Source organism: Dipodomys spectabilis, unplaced genomic scaffold (assembly GCF_019054845.1).
Source record: "Dipodomys spectabilis isolate Male_0828 unplaced genomic scaffold, ASM1905484v1 ptg000521l, whole genome shotgun sequence".
Classification (NCBI taxonomy): Eukaryota; Metazoa; Chordata; class Mammalia; order Rodentia; family Heteromyidae; genus Dipodomys; species Dipodomys spectabilis.
In genome coordinates, this window is record NW_024871198.1 from 1 (window position 1) to 14,662 (window position 14,662).

At 64.6% G+C, this 14,662-nt stretch overlaps 2 protein-coding genes across 2 annotated transcripts; one reads left to right on the forward strand and one right to left on the reverse strand.

The window, feature by feature from the left end:
• Nucleotides 1-397: 397 nt before the first annotated feature.
• LOC122099585 (beta-1,4-N-acetylgalactosaminyltransferase 3-like) lies at nucleotides 398-6,361 on the forward strand (the record flags this gene model as incomplete). The annotated part of the gene is given in 8 exon segments (XM_042670145.1): nucleotides 398-1,010; nucleotides 3,957-3,978; nucleotides 3,980-4,277; nucleotides 4,368-4,521; nucleotides 4,779-4,851; nucleotides 5,053-5,206; nucleotides 5,440-5,566; nucleotides 6,250-6,361. Coding segments are annotated over 8 exon segments (1,550 nt in total), but the record flags the coding sequence as incomplete, so codon positions are not given.
• A 1,182-nt stretch (nucleotides 6,362-7,543) lies between these two features.
• On the reverse strand, nucleotides 7,544-12,216 carry Ninj2 (ninjurin 2). Its single transcript, XM_042670127.1, has 3 exons — nucleotides 12,109-12,216; nucleotides 8,425-8,656; nucleotides 7,544-7,710 (listed from the first exon to the last, which is right to left on the reverse strand). The coding sequence occupies exons 1-3, from the start codon at nucleotides 12,214-12,216 to the stop codon at nucleotides 7,544-7,546; spliced, it is 507 nt and encodes a 168-aa protein (XP_042526061.1).
• Between the last annotated feature and the right edge of the window lie 2,446 nt (nucleotides 12,217-14,662).

Genomic DNA, 14,662 nt, shown 5'->3' on the forward strand with positions numbered 1-14,662 from the left:
CATCTAGCATGCACAAGGTCCCGGGTTCGATTCCTCAGCACCACATACACAGAAGAAGCCAGAAATGGCGCTGTGGCTCAAATGGTAGAGGGCCAGCCTTGAGCAAAAGCAACTCGGGGACAGTGCCCAAGCCCTGAGTTCAAGCCCCACCACTGGGGAAAAAACAAAACAAAAACACTGCTACTGGGATGGAGATTCCACATCGCAGGTCTGTGTGTGTCTGTCTGTCCATCCCTTTCTCCCTGTCTTTTGCACCTCGTGACTTGAACCCTGGCCCTCTTGCTGTAGTCCCGTGTCCATTGCTGGGCCCGCCCCGGCCGCAGCCTCCTGCCCGGGCCTCACACCGGAGAGCTCCAGTGCCCGCTGTGCTGACCTGAGCCATGCTTACCACCCACAGGCTTGGAGAAGAATCTTCTAGAAGAATCCCTGTATGAAGAGGTGGCAGATGACGCCCCTGCCTTGGGAGCCGGGCACCCCGGGACACAGGCGGGAGAGGCCCGACCCGCCTCCCTTCCCCCGCACCGAGCTGGGGGCCTGCGCAAGCTGCTGGCCTGGTCCACCCCGGGGCCCAACGCCACGCGGCCCTTCCCCACCAGGACCCGGGCCCCCCCGACCTCCCCGCCAGGCAGGACCTCCGCTGAGCAGGCGCAGTGGCTAAGCCAAGTGGAGTCCTTCATTGCCCGGCAGAGGAGGGGTGACCAGAGGGGGCTCCCCAAAAGCCACGAGGCTGAGGAGGCGGCAGTGGTGGAGGAGGAGGAGGAGGAGGAGGACGGAGAAGAGGAGGAGGAGGAGGACGGGGACGGGGGCGGCGGCCCGGAGTACTCACCCGCCCTGGACCCCGTGGTGAATTGGGAGCGCACTTTCAGCGCCCGCAGCCCTGACTTCCAGGCGCTGCGCACGGACTGGATCGACCTGAGCTGCAACACCTCCGGCAACCTGCAGCTGGCCGAGCCCGAGGCCCTGGGCGTGGCCAGGGTCTTCCTGCGGAAACTCAGCCACAGGAGCCGAGGGTAAGAGAAAGGGCACCCCAGGGCAGACGCCCTGCTCCACCACCCAGCAGCCCCATGGGCCCCCACCCCCAGGAAGGGCACGCAGGAAACACAGCCGCAAGGACAGTCAGACCTCAGATAACATGGGTTAGAAGGGTGTGAGGCGCGTTGTTCACGTAGTACTACTCATGCATCCACCCACCCACCCATCCATCCACTCCATCCACCCATCATCCATCTGTCCACCGATCCATCCATGCACACACTTGTCTGATCATCCATCCACCCATCCATCCATCCATCCACCCATCATCCATCCGTCCACCCATCCATCCATGCACACACTTGTCTGATCATCCATCCACCCATCCATCTATCCATCCACCCATCCACCCATGCATCTAGTCCATCCATCATCCATCCACCACACCCACCCACCCATCTACCATCCATTTATCATCCATCCACCCATCCACAAGTCAGCCAGCCAGCCATTACACCCACCCATTCACTCATCCATCCATCCACCCATGCACCTGTCCGTCCATCCATCTACCCACCCACCCATCCATGCACACACCTGCCTGTCCATCATCCACCCATTCATGCACCCATCCATCTACCCACCCACCCATCCATTCATCCATCCATGCATGCACCTGTCCGTCCATCCATCCACCCATCCATCATCTATCCACCCATGCACCTGTCAGTCCTTCCATCCATCCATCCACCCACCCACTCACTTACTCATCCATCCATCCACCCATCCACTCATCCATCCATCACATCCACCCATTCACTCATCCATCCATGCACTCATCTGTCCGTCGATCCATCCACCCATTCATGCACTCATCCATCTGTCCGTCCATCCACCCATGCACCTGTCCACCCAGTATCCATCTATCCATCTATCACACCCACCCACCCATCTATCCATCCACCCACCCACCCACCCATCTATCCATCCACCCACCCACCCACCCATCTATCCATCCACCCACCCATCCACTCATCCATCCATCCATCCACCCATGAATCTATCCTTCCATCATCCATCCACCCATGCACCTGTCCATCCATCATCCATCTACCCACCCACCCACTCATCCGTCCATGCAAGTACCTGTCCGTCCGTCCGTCCATCCACTCATTCATGCACCCATCCATCCATCCCACCCACCCATCCATCATCCATCCACCCATGCACCTGTCCATCATCCATCCATCCACCCATCCACAGTCAGCCATCCATTCACCACACCCACCCACCCATCCATCATCCATCTACCATCCACTCATCCACTCATCCATCCATCCACCACACCCATCCATCCACCCATCCAGTCAGCCATCCATCCACCACACCCACCCATCTACTCATCCATCCGTCACACCCACCCATCCACAACCAGCCAGTCATCCATCACACCCACCCACCCACCCATCATCCATCCATCCATCCATCATCCATCCACCCATTGATACACCCATCCACCTGTATCCATCTACCACCCATCCACCCGTCAACAGCTATCCATCCACTCCATCCACCCCACCCACCCATCCACCCATCCATCCGTCCACCCCACCCACCCATCCACCCATCCATCCGTCCACCCCACCCACCCATCCACCCATCCATCCGTCCGTCCACCCCACCCACCCATCCACCCATCCATCCGTCCACCCCACCCACCCATCCACCCATCCATCCGTCCACCCCACCCACCCACTCATCCATCCGTCCACCCCACCCATCCACTCATCCATCCGTCACCCCACCCCACCCATCCACTCATCCATCCGTCCACCCCACCCACCCATCCACTCATCCATCCGTCCACCCCACCCACCCATCCACTCATCCATCCATCCATGCATCTGTCCGTCCATCATCCATCCACCCACTCATCCATCCATGCAAGCACCTGTCTGTCCATTCATGCACCCATCCATCCACCCACCCACCCATGCATGCACCTGTCCGTCCATCCATCCACCCATCCAGTCAGCCATCCATCCACCACACCCACCCATCCACTCATCCAGAGTCAGCCAGCCATCCATCCATGTACCCATCCATCACACCCACCCATTCACCCATTCCTGCACCCATCCATCCGCCCACCCACTCATCCACACATGCACCGTCCATCCATCCACCCATCCAGTCAGCCATCCATCCACCCACCCACCCAGTCAGCCATCCATCCATCACACCCACCCATCCATCCATTTATCATCCATCCATCCAATGCACCTGTCTGTCCATCCACCCACCCCACCTACCCACCCACCCACCCACCCAGCCAGCCAGCCAGCCATCCACCACCCCTACCCATCCACTCATCCATCCACCTATCCACCCACCCATCATCCATCCATCCATCCATCCACTCATCCACCCATTCATGCACCCTTACATCCAGCCATCCATCCATCCACCGTTCCATCCACCATCCATCCACCCATTCATGCACCCATTCATGCACCCATCCACTCATCCATCACACCCACCCATCCATCATCCATCCACCCATTCATACACCCATCAGTCCATCATTCATCCATCCACCTACATCTCTCCATCCAGCAACAGGTTTAAGATAAAATTCAAGTACCGTTACACATTTTAGAGTGCAATTGAATGGGCGTAACGGCATATTCCCATTAGCGGGGCGTGTTGTCATCCGCCTGCACTCCTGGCACCCCGGAGATGAGGTATAATCATTCTCCAGCCTAGGCCAGCATTTCCTCCAGCCCTGAGCGGTGAGCCGCACCTCCGAGGCTCATCTGGAGCCCGCTGCCTGACGGGCTGGGGCTGTGTGAACACAGCTTGATTTGTCTTTGCCGCGACCCTCTCCCTCAGCTGGACACTTAGGATGAAATTGTGGGTGCAGGTTAAAGATGGAGGCCGTGCCCTGCCTGGGGTGTCCCTCAGGCCCCGCTCCTCCGCCCCAGGCGCTACCAGCTGCAGCGGGTCGGTGAACGTGGAGAAGCGCCAGGACCAGCTGCGCGGGGGCCGCTACCTCCTGGAGCTGGAGCTGCGGGAGCCGAGCGGGCGCCTGGTGCGGCTGTCGGAGTATGTGTCCACCCGCGGCTGGCAGGGCGGCCGGCCGGCTGGTGGGGAGATGGTGGAGGCCCGGAACCTGCAGGGCCTGGTCTGGAACCCACAGGGCCAGCAGGGGCCTGTCCTCAACGCCCGGGACCCGGAGCCCAAGCTGTGCTGGCCCCAGGGCTTCTCCTGGAACCACCGCGCTGTGGTCCACTTCATCGTGCCCGGTGAGTCCCGATGGGGGAGAGGCCAGGGCCAGATCCCAGCAGGCTGTCCCCTAAGCAGAGGCCTGATGGCCGCTTGCTCCCCTGGTTTAGTGAAGAATCAGGCGCGCTGGGTGCTGCAGTTCATCCGAGACATGGAGAGCCTGTCCCGGCTCACCCGCGACCCCGACTTCAACATCATCATCACCGACTACAGCAGTGAGGACATGGACGTGGAGCGGGCGCTGACCGCCTCCAGCCTGCGGAGGTGAGCCCCGGCCCGGCCCCAGCAGAAGCCCGCCCTGTTTTGTGTTGGGCTCAGACTTGAGCTCTACCACTTGAGCCACAGCGCCACTTCTGGTTTTCTGGTGATTCATTGGAGATAAGTCTCACGGACTTTCCTGCTCGGGCTGGCTTTGAACTGCGATCCTCAGATCTCAGCCTCCTGAGGAGCTGAGATGACAGGCGGGAGCCACGGGCACCTGGCCCACCGCCACCTCCTCCAGAGCTTCTCTCTCCCTGCAGCTACCAGTACCTGAAGCTAAGTGGGAACTTCGAGCGCTCGGCGGGCCTGCAGGCCGGCATAGATCTGGTGAAGGTAACAGCCAGGAGGGGCAGAGGCTGGGGAAGAGGGAGAGGGGGCCTCCACACAGCCAGGCCATAGAGCCCTGACTCCCTCCCTCCCACTGACCTCTATCTCTCCCCACATCCTCTCTCCCTCCCACTGACCTCCCTCTCTCTGACCTCTCTTCCTCCCCCCCCCCACTTCCTCACCCTGCCCTGCCTGCTCGGCCCCCAGGACCCCCACAGCATCGTCTTTCTCTGTGACCTCCACATCCACTTCCCGGCCGGGATCATCGACACCATCCGGAAGCACTGTGTGGAGGGCAAGATGGCGTTCGCGCCCGCACTGCTGCGGCTGAGCTGCGGGGCCTCGCCCCGGGAGGCCGAGGGTGAGTCCTCCCACATCTTCCTTCCCTCCCCTCCCCCATCACAGCCTCCCCCTCCCCCTCCATCCCACCTCCTCCAGGCTGTTGCTTAGTTTTCCTCCTCCTCCCCCCCTCCACCTTTTTCACTATCCTCCCATTTGTTCCTCCTCCCCCTCCCCTTTCCCCTCCCTCTGTGCATGCATGTGCACACACACACACACACACACACACACACACACGTGTGTCCTGTGCCTCAGGCTACTGGGAGGTGAATGGCTTCGGGCTGCTGGGCATCTACAAATCAGACCTGGACCGGATCGGGGGCATGAATACCGAGGAGTTCCGGGACCGCTGGGGCGGCGAGGACTGGGAGCTGCTGGACAGGTGGAGGGAGGGGGGGGAGGGAGGAGGGAGGGGGGGGAGGACTGGGAGCTGCTGGACAGGTGGAGGGAGGGAGGGAGGGAAGGGGGAGGGGGGGAGGGAGGAGGGGCGAGGACTGGGAGCTCCTGGATAGGGGGAGGGGGGAGGGGGGGAGGAGGGAGGAGGGAGGAGGGGGAGGACTGAGAGCTGCTGGACAGGTGGAGGGAGGGAGGGAGGAGGGAGGGAGGAGGGAGGGAGGGGGGAGGGAGGGGGGAGGGAGGGGGGAGGAGGACTGGGAGCTGCTGGACAGGTGGAGGGAGGGGGGAGGACTGGGAGCTGCTGGACAGGTGGAGGGAGGGCAGGGGGAGGGAGGAGGGGAGGAGGACTGGGAGCTGCTGGACAGGTGGAGGGAGGGGGGAGGACTGGGAGCTGCTGGGCAGGTGGAGGGAGAGTAGGGAGGACGGGAGGGAGGACTAGGAGCTGCTGGACAGTGTAGGGAGGACAGAGAGCTACTGGAGGGAGGGAGGGGACAGGAGGACGGTGAGCTGCTGGGCAGTGGAGGGTGGGAGGGAGAGGACAGGAGGGTGGGGAGGACGGGGAGCTGCTGGGCAGTGGGGGAAGGACGGGAGCTACTGGACAGGAGGAAGGCGGTGCAGCCCTTGGGCTCAGCCTGCCCCAAACCCCCGTCCCCCCCCTCCTGCCCGCAGGGTCCTGCAGGCCGGCCTGGAGGTGGAGCGGCTCTTCGTCAGGAACCTCTTCCACCACTTCCACTCCAAGCGCGGCATGTGGGACCGGCGCCCCGCGCACGCGCCCTGAGCGACCGCGGAGACCGCGGGGAGCGGCGCGGCCAGGACAAGCCCCGGGCTGGGGCGGAGGGGCCGGCGGGCGCCAAGGCCACGACCACGACCACGCCTGGACCACGCCAGGGCCAGGACCACACCAGGACCAGGACCACGCCAGGACCAGGACCAGGACCACGCCAGGCTCCGGCTGCAGCTACCGACCGCAGGGAAGGGGAGGCCGGGCTGCACACGCCCTGCGGGGCGGGGCCTCGCGGGGGCGGGGCCTGGCTCCGGAGAGGACGGGGCCGTTGTTGGGCGTGGCCTAGGGTGACTGGGGGCGTGGCCCGCGGTGGGCGTGGCCCGCGTGCCGAGCGCCTGCCCTGCACCCCCGCCGCAGGAAGAAGCGGAGCCGGGAGCCCCGCCGGCCGTCCCGTGACTCCGCCTCCCGGGGTGGAGCCCCGCCGGCCGTCCCGTGACTCCGCCTCCCGGGGGGAGCCCCGCCGGCCGTGACTCCGCCTCCCGGGGTGGAGCCCCGCCGGCCGTGACTCCGCCTCCCGGGGGGAGCGCCGCCGGCCGTGACTCCGCCTCCCGGGGGGAGGCCCCCGACTCTGGGGGGCGGGGGGAAGAGCCATGCGGGTTTACCTTGCACTAATCCCGCGAGCCCCGAGGCCGGGATCTACTGCTGCTGCGTTCACCAACGGTGCATTACACGGGTGCGGGGGGGGGGGGGGGGGGGGGGGTCGGCGCCCCGCACAGGCCCTGCGCGTGGGTGGAACCTTCGCCTCCCCTGCCCTCTGTGGCCCCGGGCCCCGCCCGCGCCCCGTGTCCACGTCTGTTACCTCACCGGCTGCCTTAAGGGGGGAGGGGGAGGGGGAGGGGGAGGGGGGGGGAGGGGGAGGGGGAGGGAGAGGCCAATACAGCATCTTCTTAAAAACCCGCGTCTGTGTCTTCCTTCCGTCCTTCCCGCCGGTCGGCCGCCGTCCGTCCCTTGGGGGAGGGGGTCCCTCCCCCGGGCCCCCAGACCCGGCCCGGCCCCCGAGGCCCCGCCGTTCCTGGGCAGTGCGATTCCCCCAAGAACCGTCAGGCCAGATGGACGGACAGACAGGCGGACTCGAGGGGGACGTGCACGGAGCTTTATGGAAGGACGTGTGTGAGGGGCGGGGCCGGGGAGGGGCGGGGCCTGCACCCGCGGGGGGACCCGCCGGCCGACCCGCCCCCCTCAGACGGGGGCCCGCGACGCCCTGGCGGCCAGGAAGCCCGTCTTGTGGGCCCCGAAGGCGGTGATGAAGATGTTGACCACCACCGTGATGAACACCAGGGTGGTGGCGGCGTTGTTGAGCTGGTTCAAGCGCCACTGGTTGCCGACCTCGTTCAGGTTCAGCCGGGCTGGGAGGAGATGGGGCCGGGGTCAGATGACGGGGGCGGGGTCAGAGATGACGGGGGGCGGGTCAGAGATGACGGGGGCGGGGTCAGAGATGACGGGGGCGGGGTCAGAGATGACGGGGGCGGGGTCAGAGATGACGGGGGCGGGGTCAGAGATGACGGGGGCGGGGTCAGAGATGACGGGGGCGGGGTCAGAGATGACGGGGGGGAGGGGGGCCGAGGTCAGATGGAGCCCTCGGTCTGGGGGCGCGGGGACCTTCCCCCAGCAGGGGGCGCCGGAGGCCGGGGCGCGGGGACCTCCCGGGCAGCAGGGGGCGCGGGGGGCGCGGGGGGCCTCCCGGGCAGCAGGGGGCGCGGGGGGCGCCGGGGCCTCCCGGGCAGCAGGGAGCGCCGGCGGGGGCGCGGGGGCCTCCCGGGCAGCAGGGGGCGCGGGGGGCGCGGGGGGGCGCGGGGGGAGCGCGGGGGGGGGGGGCGCGGGGGGGGGGCGCGGGGGGGGGGGCGCGGGGGGGGGGGGCGCGGGGGCCTCCCGGGCAGCAGGGGGCGCCGGCGGGGGCGCGGGGGCCTCCCGGGCAGCAGGGGGCGCGGGGGGGGGGGGCGCGGCGGGGGCGCGGGGGCCTCCCGGGCAGCAGGGGGCGCGGCGGGGGCGCGGGGGCCTCCCGGGCAGCAGGGGGCGCCGGCGGGGGCGCGGGGGCCTCCCGGGCGCGGGGCGCCGCTCACCGATGAGCGCCAGCAGGACGCCGAGGGCCAGCTGCAGCAGCAGGGAGGCGCCGAGGAGCGCCAGCAGCGCGGCGCAGTGGGCGGAGGCCGGGCCCTGCTCCAGCACGGCCTTGAGCCGCGCGGCGTTGGACAGGAGCAGCGCCGCGTCCAGCACGCCCTCCGCCACGCTCTTCTTGGTGGCGTAGTGGTTCAGATTGAGCGGCCGGCGGGGCGCGGGGCGCGGCTGCGCGGGCTGGAAAGAGGGGAGCGCGGGGCCGGGTCAGCGGGGAAACTGAGGCTGGAGGGGGGGGCCGGGTCAGCGGGGAAACTGAGGCTGGAGGGGGGGCCGGGTGAGCGGGGAAACTGAGGCTGGAGGGGGGGCCGGGTGAGCGGGGAAACTGAGGCTGGAGGGGGCGGGGCCGGGTGAGCGGGGAAACTGAGGCTGGAGGAGGGCGGGGCGGGGCGGGGCCGGGTGAGCGGGGAAACTGAGGCTGGAGGAGGGCGGGGCCGGGTGAGCGGGGAAGCTGAGGCTGGAGGAGGGGGGGCCGGGTGAGCGGGGAAACTGAGGCTGGAGGAGGGCGGGGCCGTGTGAGCGGGGGAAACTGAGGCTGGAGGAGGGCGGGGCGGGGCGGGGCCGGGTGAGCGGGGAAACTGAGGCTGGAGGAGGGCGGGGCCGGGTGAGCGGGGAAGCTGAGGCTGGAGGAGGGGGGGCCGGGTGAGCGGGGAAACTGAGGCTGGAGGAGGGGGGGGCCGGGTGAGCGGGGAAACTGAGGCTGGAGGAGGGGGGGGGCCGTGTGAGCGGGGAAGCTGAGGCTGGAGGAGGGGGGGGCCGGGTGAGCGGGGGAAACTGAGGCTGGAGGAGGGCGGGGCCGGGTGAGCGGGGAAACTGAGGCTGGAGGAGGGGGGGCCCCACCCGCGCGGAGGCTCTCGGGTCTGTCCCGTCTGCGGGTCTGTCCCGTCTGCGGGTCTGTCCCGTCTGTGGGTCTGTCGGTCCGTCCATCCACCTGCCTGCCTGCCCATCTGTCCGTCCGTCTGTCCATCTGTCTGCCCATCCATCCATCTGCCTGCCCGTCTGCCTGCCTGCCTGTCCGTCTGTCCGTCCATCTGTCTGCCTGTCCGTCCATCTGCCTGCCCATCTGTCTGTCCATCTGCCTGTCCGTCCGTCCGCCCCACGGCAGCTGTCCATCCCCTCCGAGCCAAGCTTTACAATATGCCTGTCCTCCCATCACCAATTATCTCCCTATTTTTTTGGACTAATGCACTGGGACGTTTTGAAAAGATGACAGAAAAATGCACATCGATAAATGGCGGGGCATCAGTGGCTCACACCTAAGCCTAGCTATTCAGGAGACAGATCCGAGGACCCAGGTTCAACGCCGGCCTCGGCAGGAAAGTCAGGGAGATTCCCATCTCCAGAAAAGCCAGAAGCGGAGCCGTGGCTCAGGTGGTAGAGCGCCAGCCTATGGCGCACAACACCTTTATGCAGTTGCAGGCCCTGGTGATCAAACTTCCTGTGGCCCCCACATCCGGGCAGGCCCAGACCCCGGCCCGGGAAGCGTGAGCGCGGGGCCCAGGAAGGAGCTGCACCCTTCCCAGGACAGAAGAACGGACACACTGGGGCCTGGGCCAACAACTTTTGTTCATAGCCCCCCAAAACCAGACTGGAGGCCAGAGCGCAAGGACCCTGGCTGTAGATAACAGAGGTGGAATCTCTCCCTCCCTCCCTTCCCCCCCCCCTCCCAGGGCAAACAAAGCAAGCCTGGGCTTGTCTGGGGCCTGCTGACCTAGTCAGCTGGGGCTAGCACCATACCAAGGCCCAATGGGCATGGTCCACCCAAGGCCACAACCTTGGTGACCATTTGTCTGGGGTTACTAGAGGGCAGGAACACAGTGGGATCCTGGCACAAGGGGATCCTCGCCTCCCTCCCTCCCCTCTTCCTCCTCCTTCCCAACCCAACTTCAAGTTCTGCTCTTTCCCTGAGAATTTGCATGTTAGTAGAAAAAAAAGTTATACCCAAACCTATTCAGGGTATGTGTTTGTGCTCTTCCTGGGGCTTGGGGCACTGATTTTTAGCTTTTTCACTCAAGGCTGGTGCTCTGCCACTTGAGCCACAACTCCATTTCTGGATGTTGAGTGGTTCATTGAAGATAAGAGTCTCACTTGGGTCTAGGAAGGTGCTCAGTGGTAGAGCGCTTGCCTTGCATGCGTGAGGCCCTGGGTTCGATGCCTCAGCACCACATAAGCAGAAAAGGCCAGAAGTGGCGTTGTGGCTCAAGTGGTAGAGCGCTAGCCTTGAGCTGAAGAGCTGAGGGACAGCACCCAGGCCCAGAGTTCAGGCCCCATGACTTTTCTGCCTGGGCTGACTTGGAACTGCAATTCTCAGATCTCAGCCGAGTAGCTAGGATGACAGATGTGAGCCACTGGCACCGGGCTCACTCCGGCTTTTTATTAAAGGTAGGTAGGTAGGTAGATAGTGGTGGTTCATTGGAGAGAAGAGACTCACAGACTCATCCGCCCCGGCTGGCTTCGAATCGCGATCCCCGACGCCTGAGCAGCTGGGAATCCCAGCCTCACCCACCGCCCTGACCTCATTGTGAGGTGACTTTCCGGGGGCTGCAGGCCACGGCACCCTCTCTTCTCCCGGTTCACTGTGGAATTCCCCTGAGCGGCCACGGGGTGGCGTGCAGAGACCAGAGAAGTGGCCGGGGCCCGGCCTGCAAGGGGGTGGGGGGTGTTCTCTCCCAACCCCGGGCTTGGATGAGATGGGGTGGGTGTGAAGTTAGGAAGGCCCCAGGGGACCCCGCAGAGGCCCTGCAGCCAGACCCCCAAAGAGCCAAGGAACACTTGGACCAGCACCAGTACAGGGAAGGGCGTGGTGGTGCTGGCCTGTAGGCTCTGTCTCAAGAAAAAGGCCGGAGTACAGAGGTGGGGGGGGGGGGAGGAGGAGCTGGGGGGTGGGGTGAGAGCAGAGAGTGGGGAGGGGAGGGGAGGGGAGGGGAGGGGAGGGGAAGGGAGGGGAGGGAAGGGGAAGGAGCTGGGGAGGGGAGGGGAGGGGAAGGAGCTGGGGAGGGGAGGGGAGGGGAAGAAGCTGGGGAGGGGAGGGGAGGGGAAGAAGCTGGGGTGGGGAGGGGAGGGGAGGGGAAGAAGCTGGGGAGGGGAGGAGCTGGGGGGGGACCCCGTGTGACTCACAGTGTGGGTTGCATGGTTGGGAGCAGAGGGGGAGGTGGTAGGGTCCGGATCAGGCCCTGTCACTCACGGGGGGGGGGGGGGGGTGCCCCTCCCAGGGGCGCTGGCCCTTTAAGGCCGGGCCAGGCGGGTCAGAGCAAAGGCTTGGAATGTGGGCTGGCCCAGAAGCCCAGTGAGTCAGTGCTGCTGACCCCACCCCACCCCACCCCACACTGCCCAGTGCGGCCAGGCACCCCCAAGCTGTCCGTCCTCCCCCAGGCCCCGCTCTGCCTCCACAGCCACTCTCCCATGTGTGTATATATATATAACATGTATGTAATACACTTACATACATGTACACATCTTGGCCAGTCCTGGGTCTTGAACTCTGGGCCTGGGCGCTGTCCCTCAGCTCTTCAGCTCAAGGCTGGCGCTCTACCCCTTGAGCCACAGCGCCACTTCCGCCTTTTTCTGTGTCTGTGGTGCTGAGGAATGGAACCCAGGGCTTCACTCTGCCCAGGCCTCCGGGCGCCGCTGACCTTGGCTGGGCCACCCCTGTCCACCACAGACACGGCTGGGGTGGTGGGAGTCGGGTCCACCCGGCACCCCGTGGACGAGCCGAGAGGCCCCACAATGAGCTCAGGCATCAGAACCCCATGTGCCCTGAGCTCAGCGTCGAGCAGGGCTGGCTCACACCCAGGAGCCCCCCACCTGCCCACTGTGGAGGCCTGGAGCTGGGTCCGGGGATGAGGTCAACCCAGGAAGCCCCCACCGGGGTGGTCAGAGCCAACTTTTCAGAGATAAGAGTCTCATGGACTTCCCTGCCTGGGCCGGCTTTGAACCATGATCCTCAGATCTCAGCCTCCTGCGCAGCTGGGATGATGGGCGGGAGCCACCACAGGCTCCCGGGGCCAGAATTTGATTTAAAATGAAGAAAGGCTCTTCGAGGGTGGGGGCCTCTCGCCGAGGGTACCCCGAGCCCTGTGGCGGCCTCCTCCGGATGGACGCCGCTGGGGCTGGAGGCGGCCACTGACCTCAGGCCAAGGCCCGCCCCCGCTGATCCCAGATCCCTGATCCCCCGGGGCCTGAAGAGCAACCTCACCCTTCAGAGCCAGCCGCCTAATCCACACAAGGGCTGGTCCAGGGCTGCCAGTCCGGTTCTAATCCCCGACTGGCCTAGAAAGCTCCACGGGCCCTGGGTGCAGCGGGCCCTGGCTGGAGCAGCCCGGCCCTGAGCGCCGAGGCCTCGGGGAGGCTGCCGTGCCACGCATGGCCACCGGGGGGCGCGCGGTAAGCAGCTGGGAGGCCCTGGCCGGCTCAGCCAGCCAGGGCCTGGGAGAGGTGTCCTCTGACCCCTGTGCGGACACAGGGAGGAGTTGGGGGGGGGGGGGCCGGTTCCTTCTAGAAAGTCAGGGAGAGGGTTCAAAACCAGCCAGGGATGCACAGCACAAATGCCATAGATGGTGGTAATGGGGAGGGGGCTCAGATCCGTGAGAGAAAGAAAAGGAGAGGGAGAAAGAAAAGGAGAGGGAGAAAGAAAAGGAGAGGGAAGGAGGGAAAAATACTTGCAGAGAAAGAGCATGGTGCTGTTAACTCACCCTTGTAGACCTAACTCCAAAAGAAATCAACAATCCAATTGACAAATGGGCAAGCCGGCGTCGGTGGCTCAGACCTGTCATCCCAGCTACTTAGGAGGACGAGATCAGAGGACCCCGGTTCAACGCCAACCCAGCCAGGAAAGTCCGTGAGACTCATCTCCAATGAACTACTTTAAAAAAAAGCCAGAAGTGCAGGGCGCTGGTGGCTCACGCCTGTCATCCTAGCTACTCAGGAGGCTGAGATCTGAGGATCGCGGTTCAAAGCCAGCCCGGGCAGGAGAGACCGTGAGACTCCTATCTCCAATAAATCACCAGAAAACCGGAAGTGGCGCTGTAGCTCAAGTGGTAGAGCGCTCGCCTTGAGCTGAAGAGCTGAGGGACAACGCCCAGGCCCAGAGTTCAAGCCCCACAACCGACAAAAAAAAAAAGCCAGAAGTAGAGCTGTGGCTCAGCGTGGTAGAGCGCTAACCTAGAGCAGAAAGCTCAGGGACAGTGGCCCAGGCCCTGAGTTCAAGCCCCACTAACCACAGATAAAGAGCCGTAATAAATGGACAAATGAACAGATAATTCTGTACAGATGGCCAGGAAAATGCAGGTTGCAGGGAAAGGAGAGGGGGGTGTTGTACAATCCGTGCTCCTGTGGATATCCAAGCAAACCCCTCAGTGCAGTTAACACACACTCACTTAAAAAGACAACACCTGGGAACAGATCAGCCTAGGTTGGGAAAAGACCAAATATTCCCACAGGGAAGACACAGCCAGCCGGACTAGACAGAGTTATCAAGGCAGGACAGGCGGGCAGGCAGGCCCAGCCCTACTGAGGACAATACTCCTACTGGCCGATGGAGCCTGGAACAATGTCATTCAGTCAGGCTTAGGAGAAGCCTGTAATCCCGGCTCCTCAGGAGGTAGAGGTTGGGAGGACCCATCTCCACCTTCCAGCCAGGAGATGGTGGTACCTGCCTGAGATCCAGCTAGAGGACAGCAGTCCGAGGCTTTTAGTCCAGGATCGATGACAGTTAAGGGAGTTTGAGAAGAACAGTATGGGGTCGGGGGACCCGAAGTCCTCTGATGAGTCCATTTATTCTCCAGAGACAGGCAGGCCCCCACCGTGGGGGTTCACGTAGCTCAGGTTCCCATGGCCTCTGGGCAGGACCTGTCTTCCCTGGCCACCAGCGCCTCTGTGAAAACAGCACAGACAAGGACACAGCCCGGCCTGGCCCAGCCGCAGCGGCTCCCGTGCTGAGCTCAAACAAGCGTAGGCTGGAGGTCCTGACCTGTGCCATTCGGCACACAGCCCGCCCCCAGTGCCACCCACAGAGGCTGGCAGGGCCACCAGCGTCATCCCGCACGCCTGGTCTCCTGGGAAGATTTGGGGCACAGCGGCGCTGGGGGCTCATGCCAGTCACCCCGGCTACCCGGGAGAGCAGAGAGGCTCACCACTCAGAGCCAACCTGGGCATGAAGAGCCGAAGACTTCATTTCCAAGAAGCCAG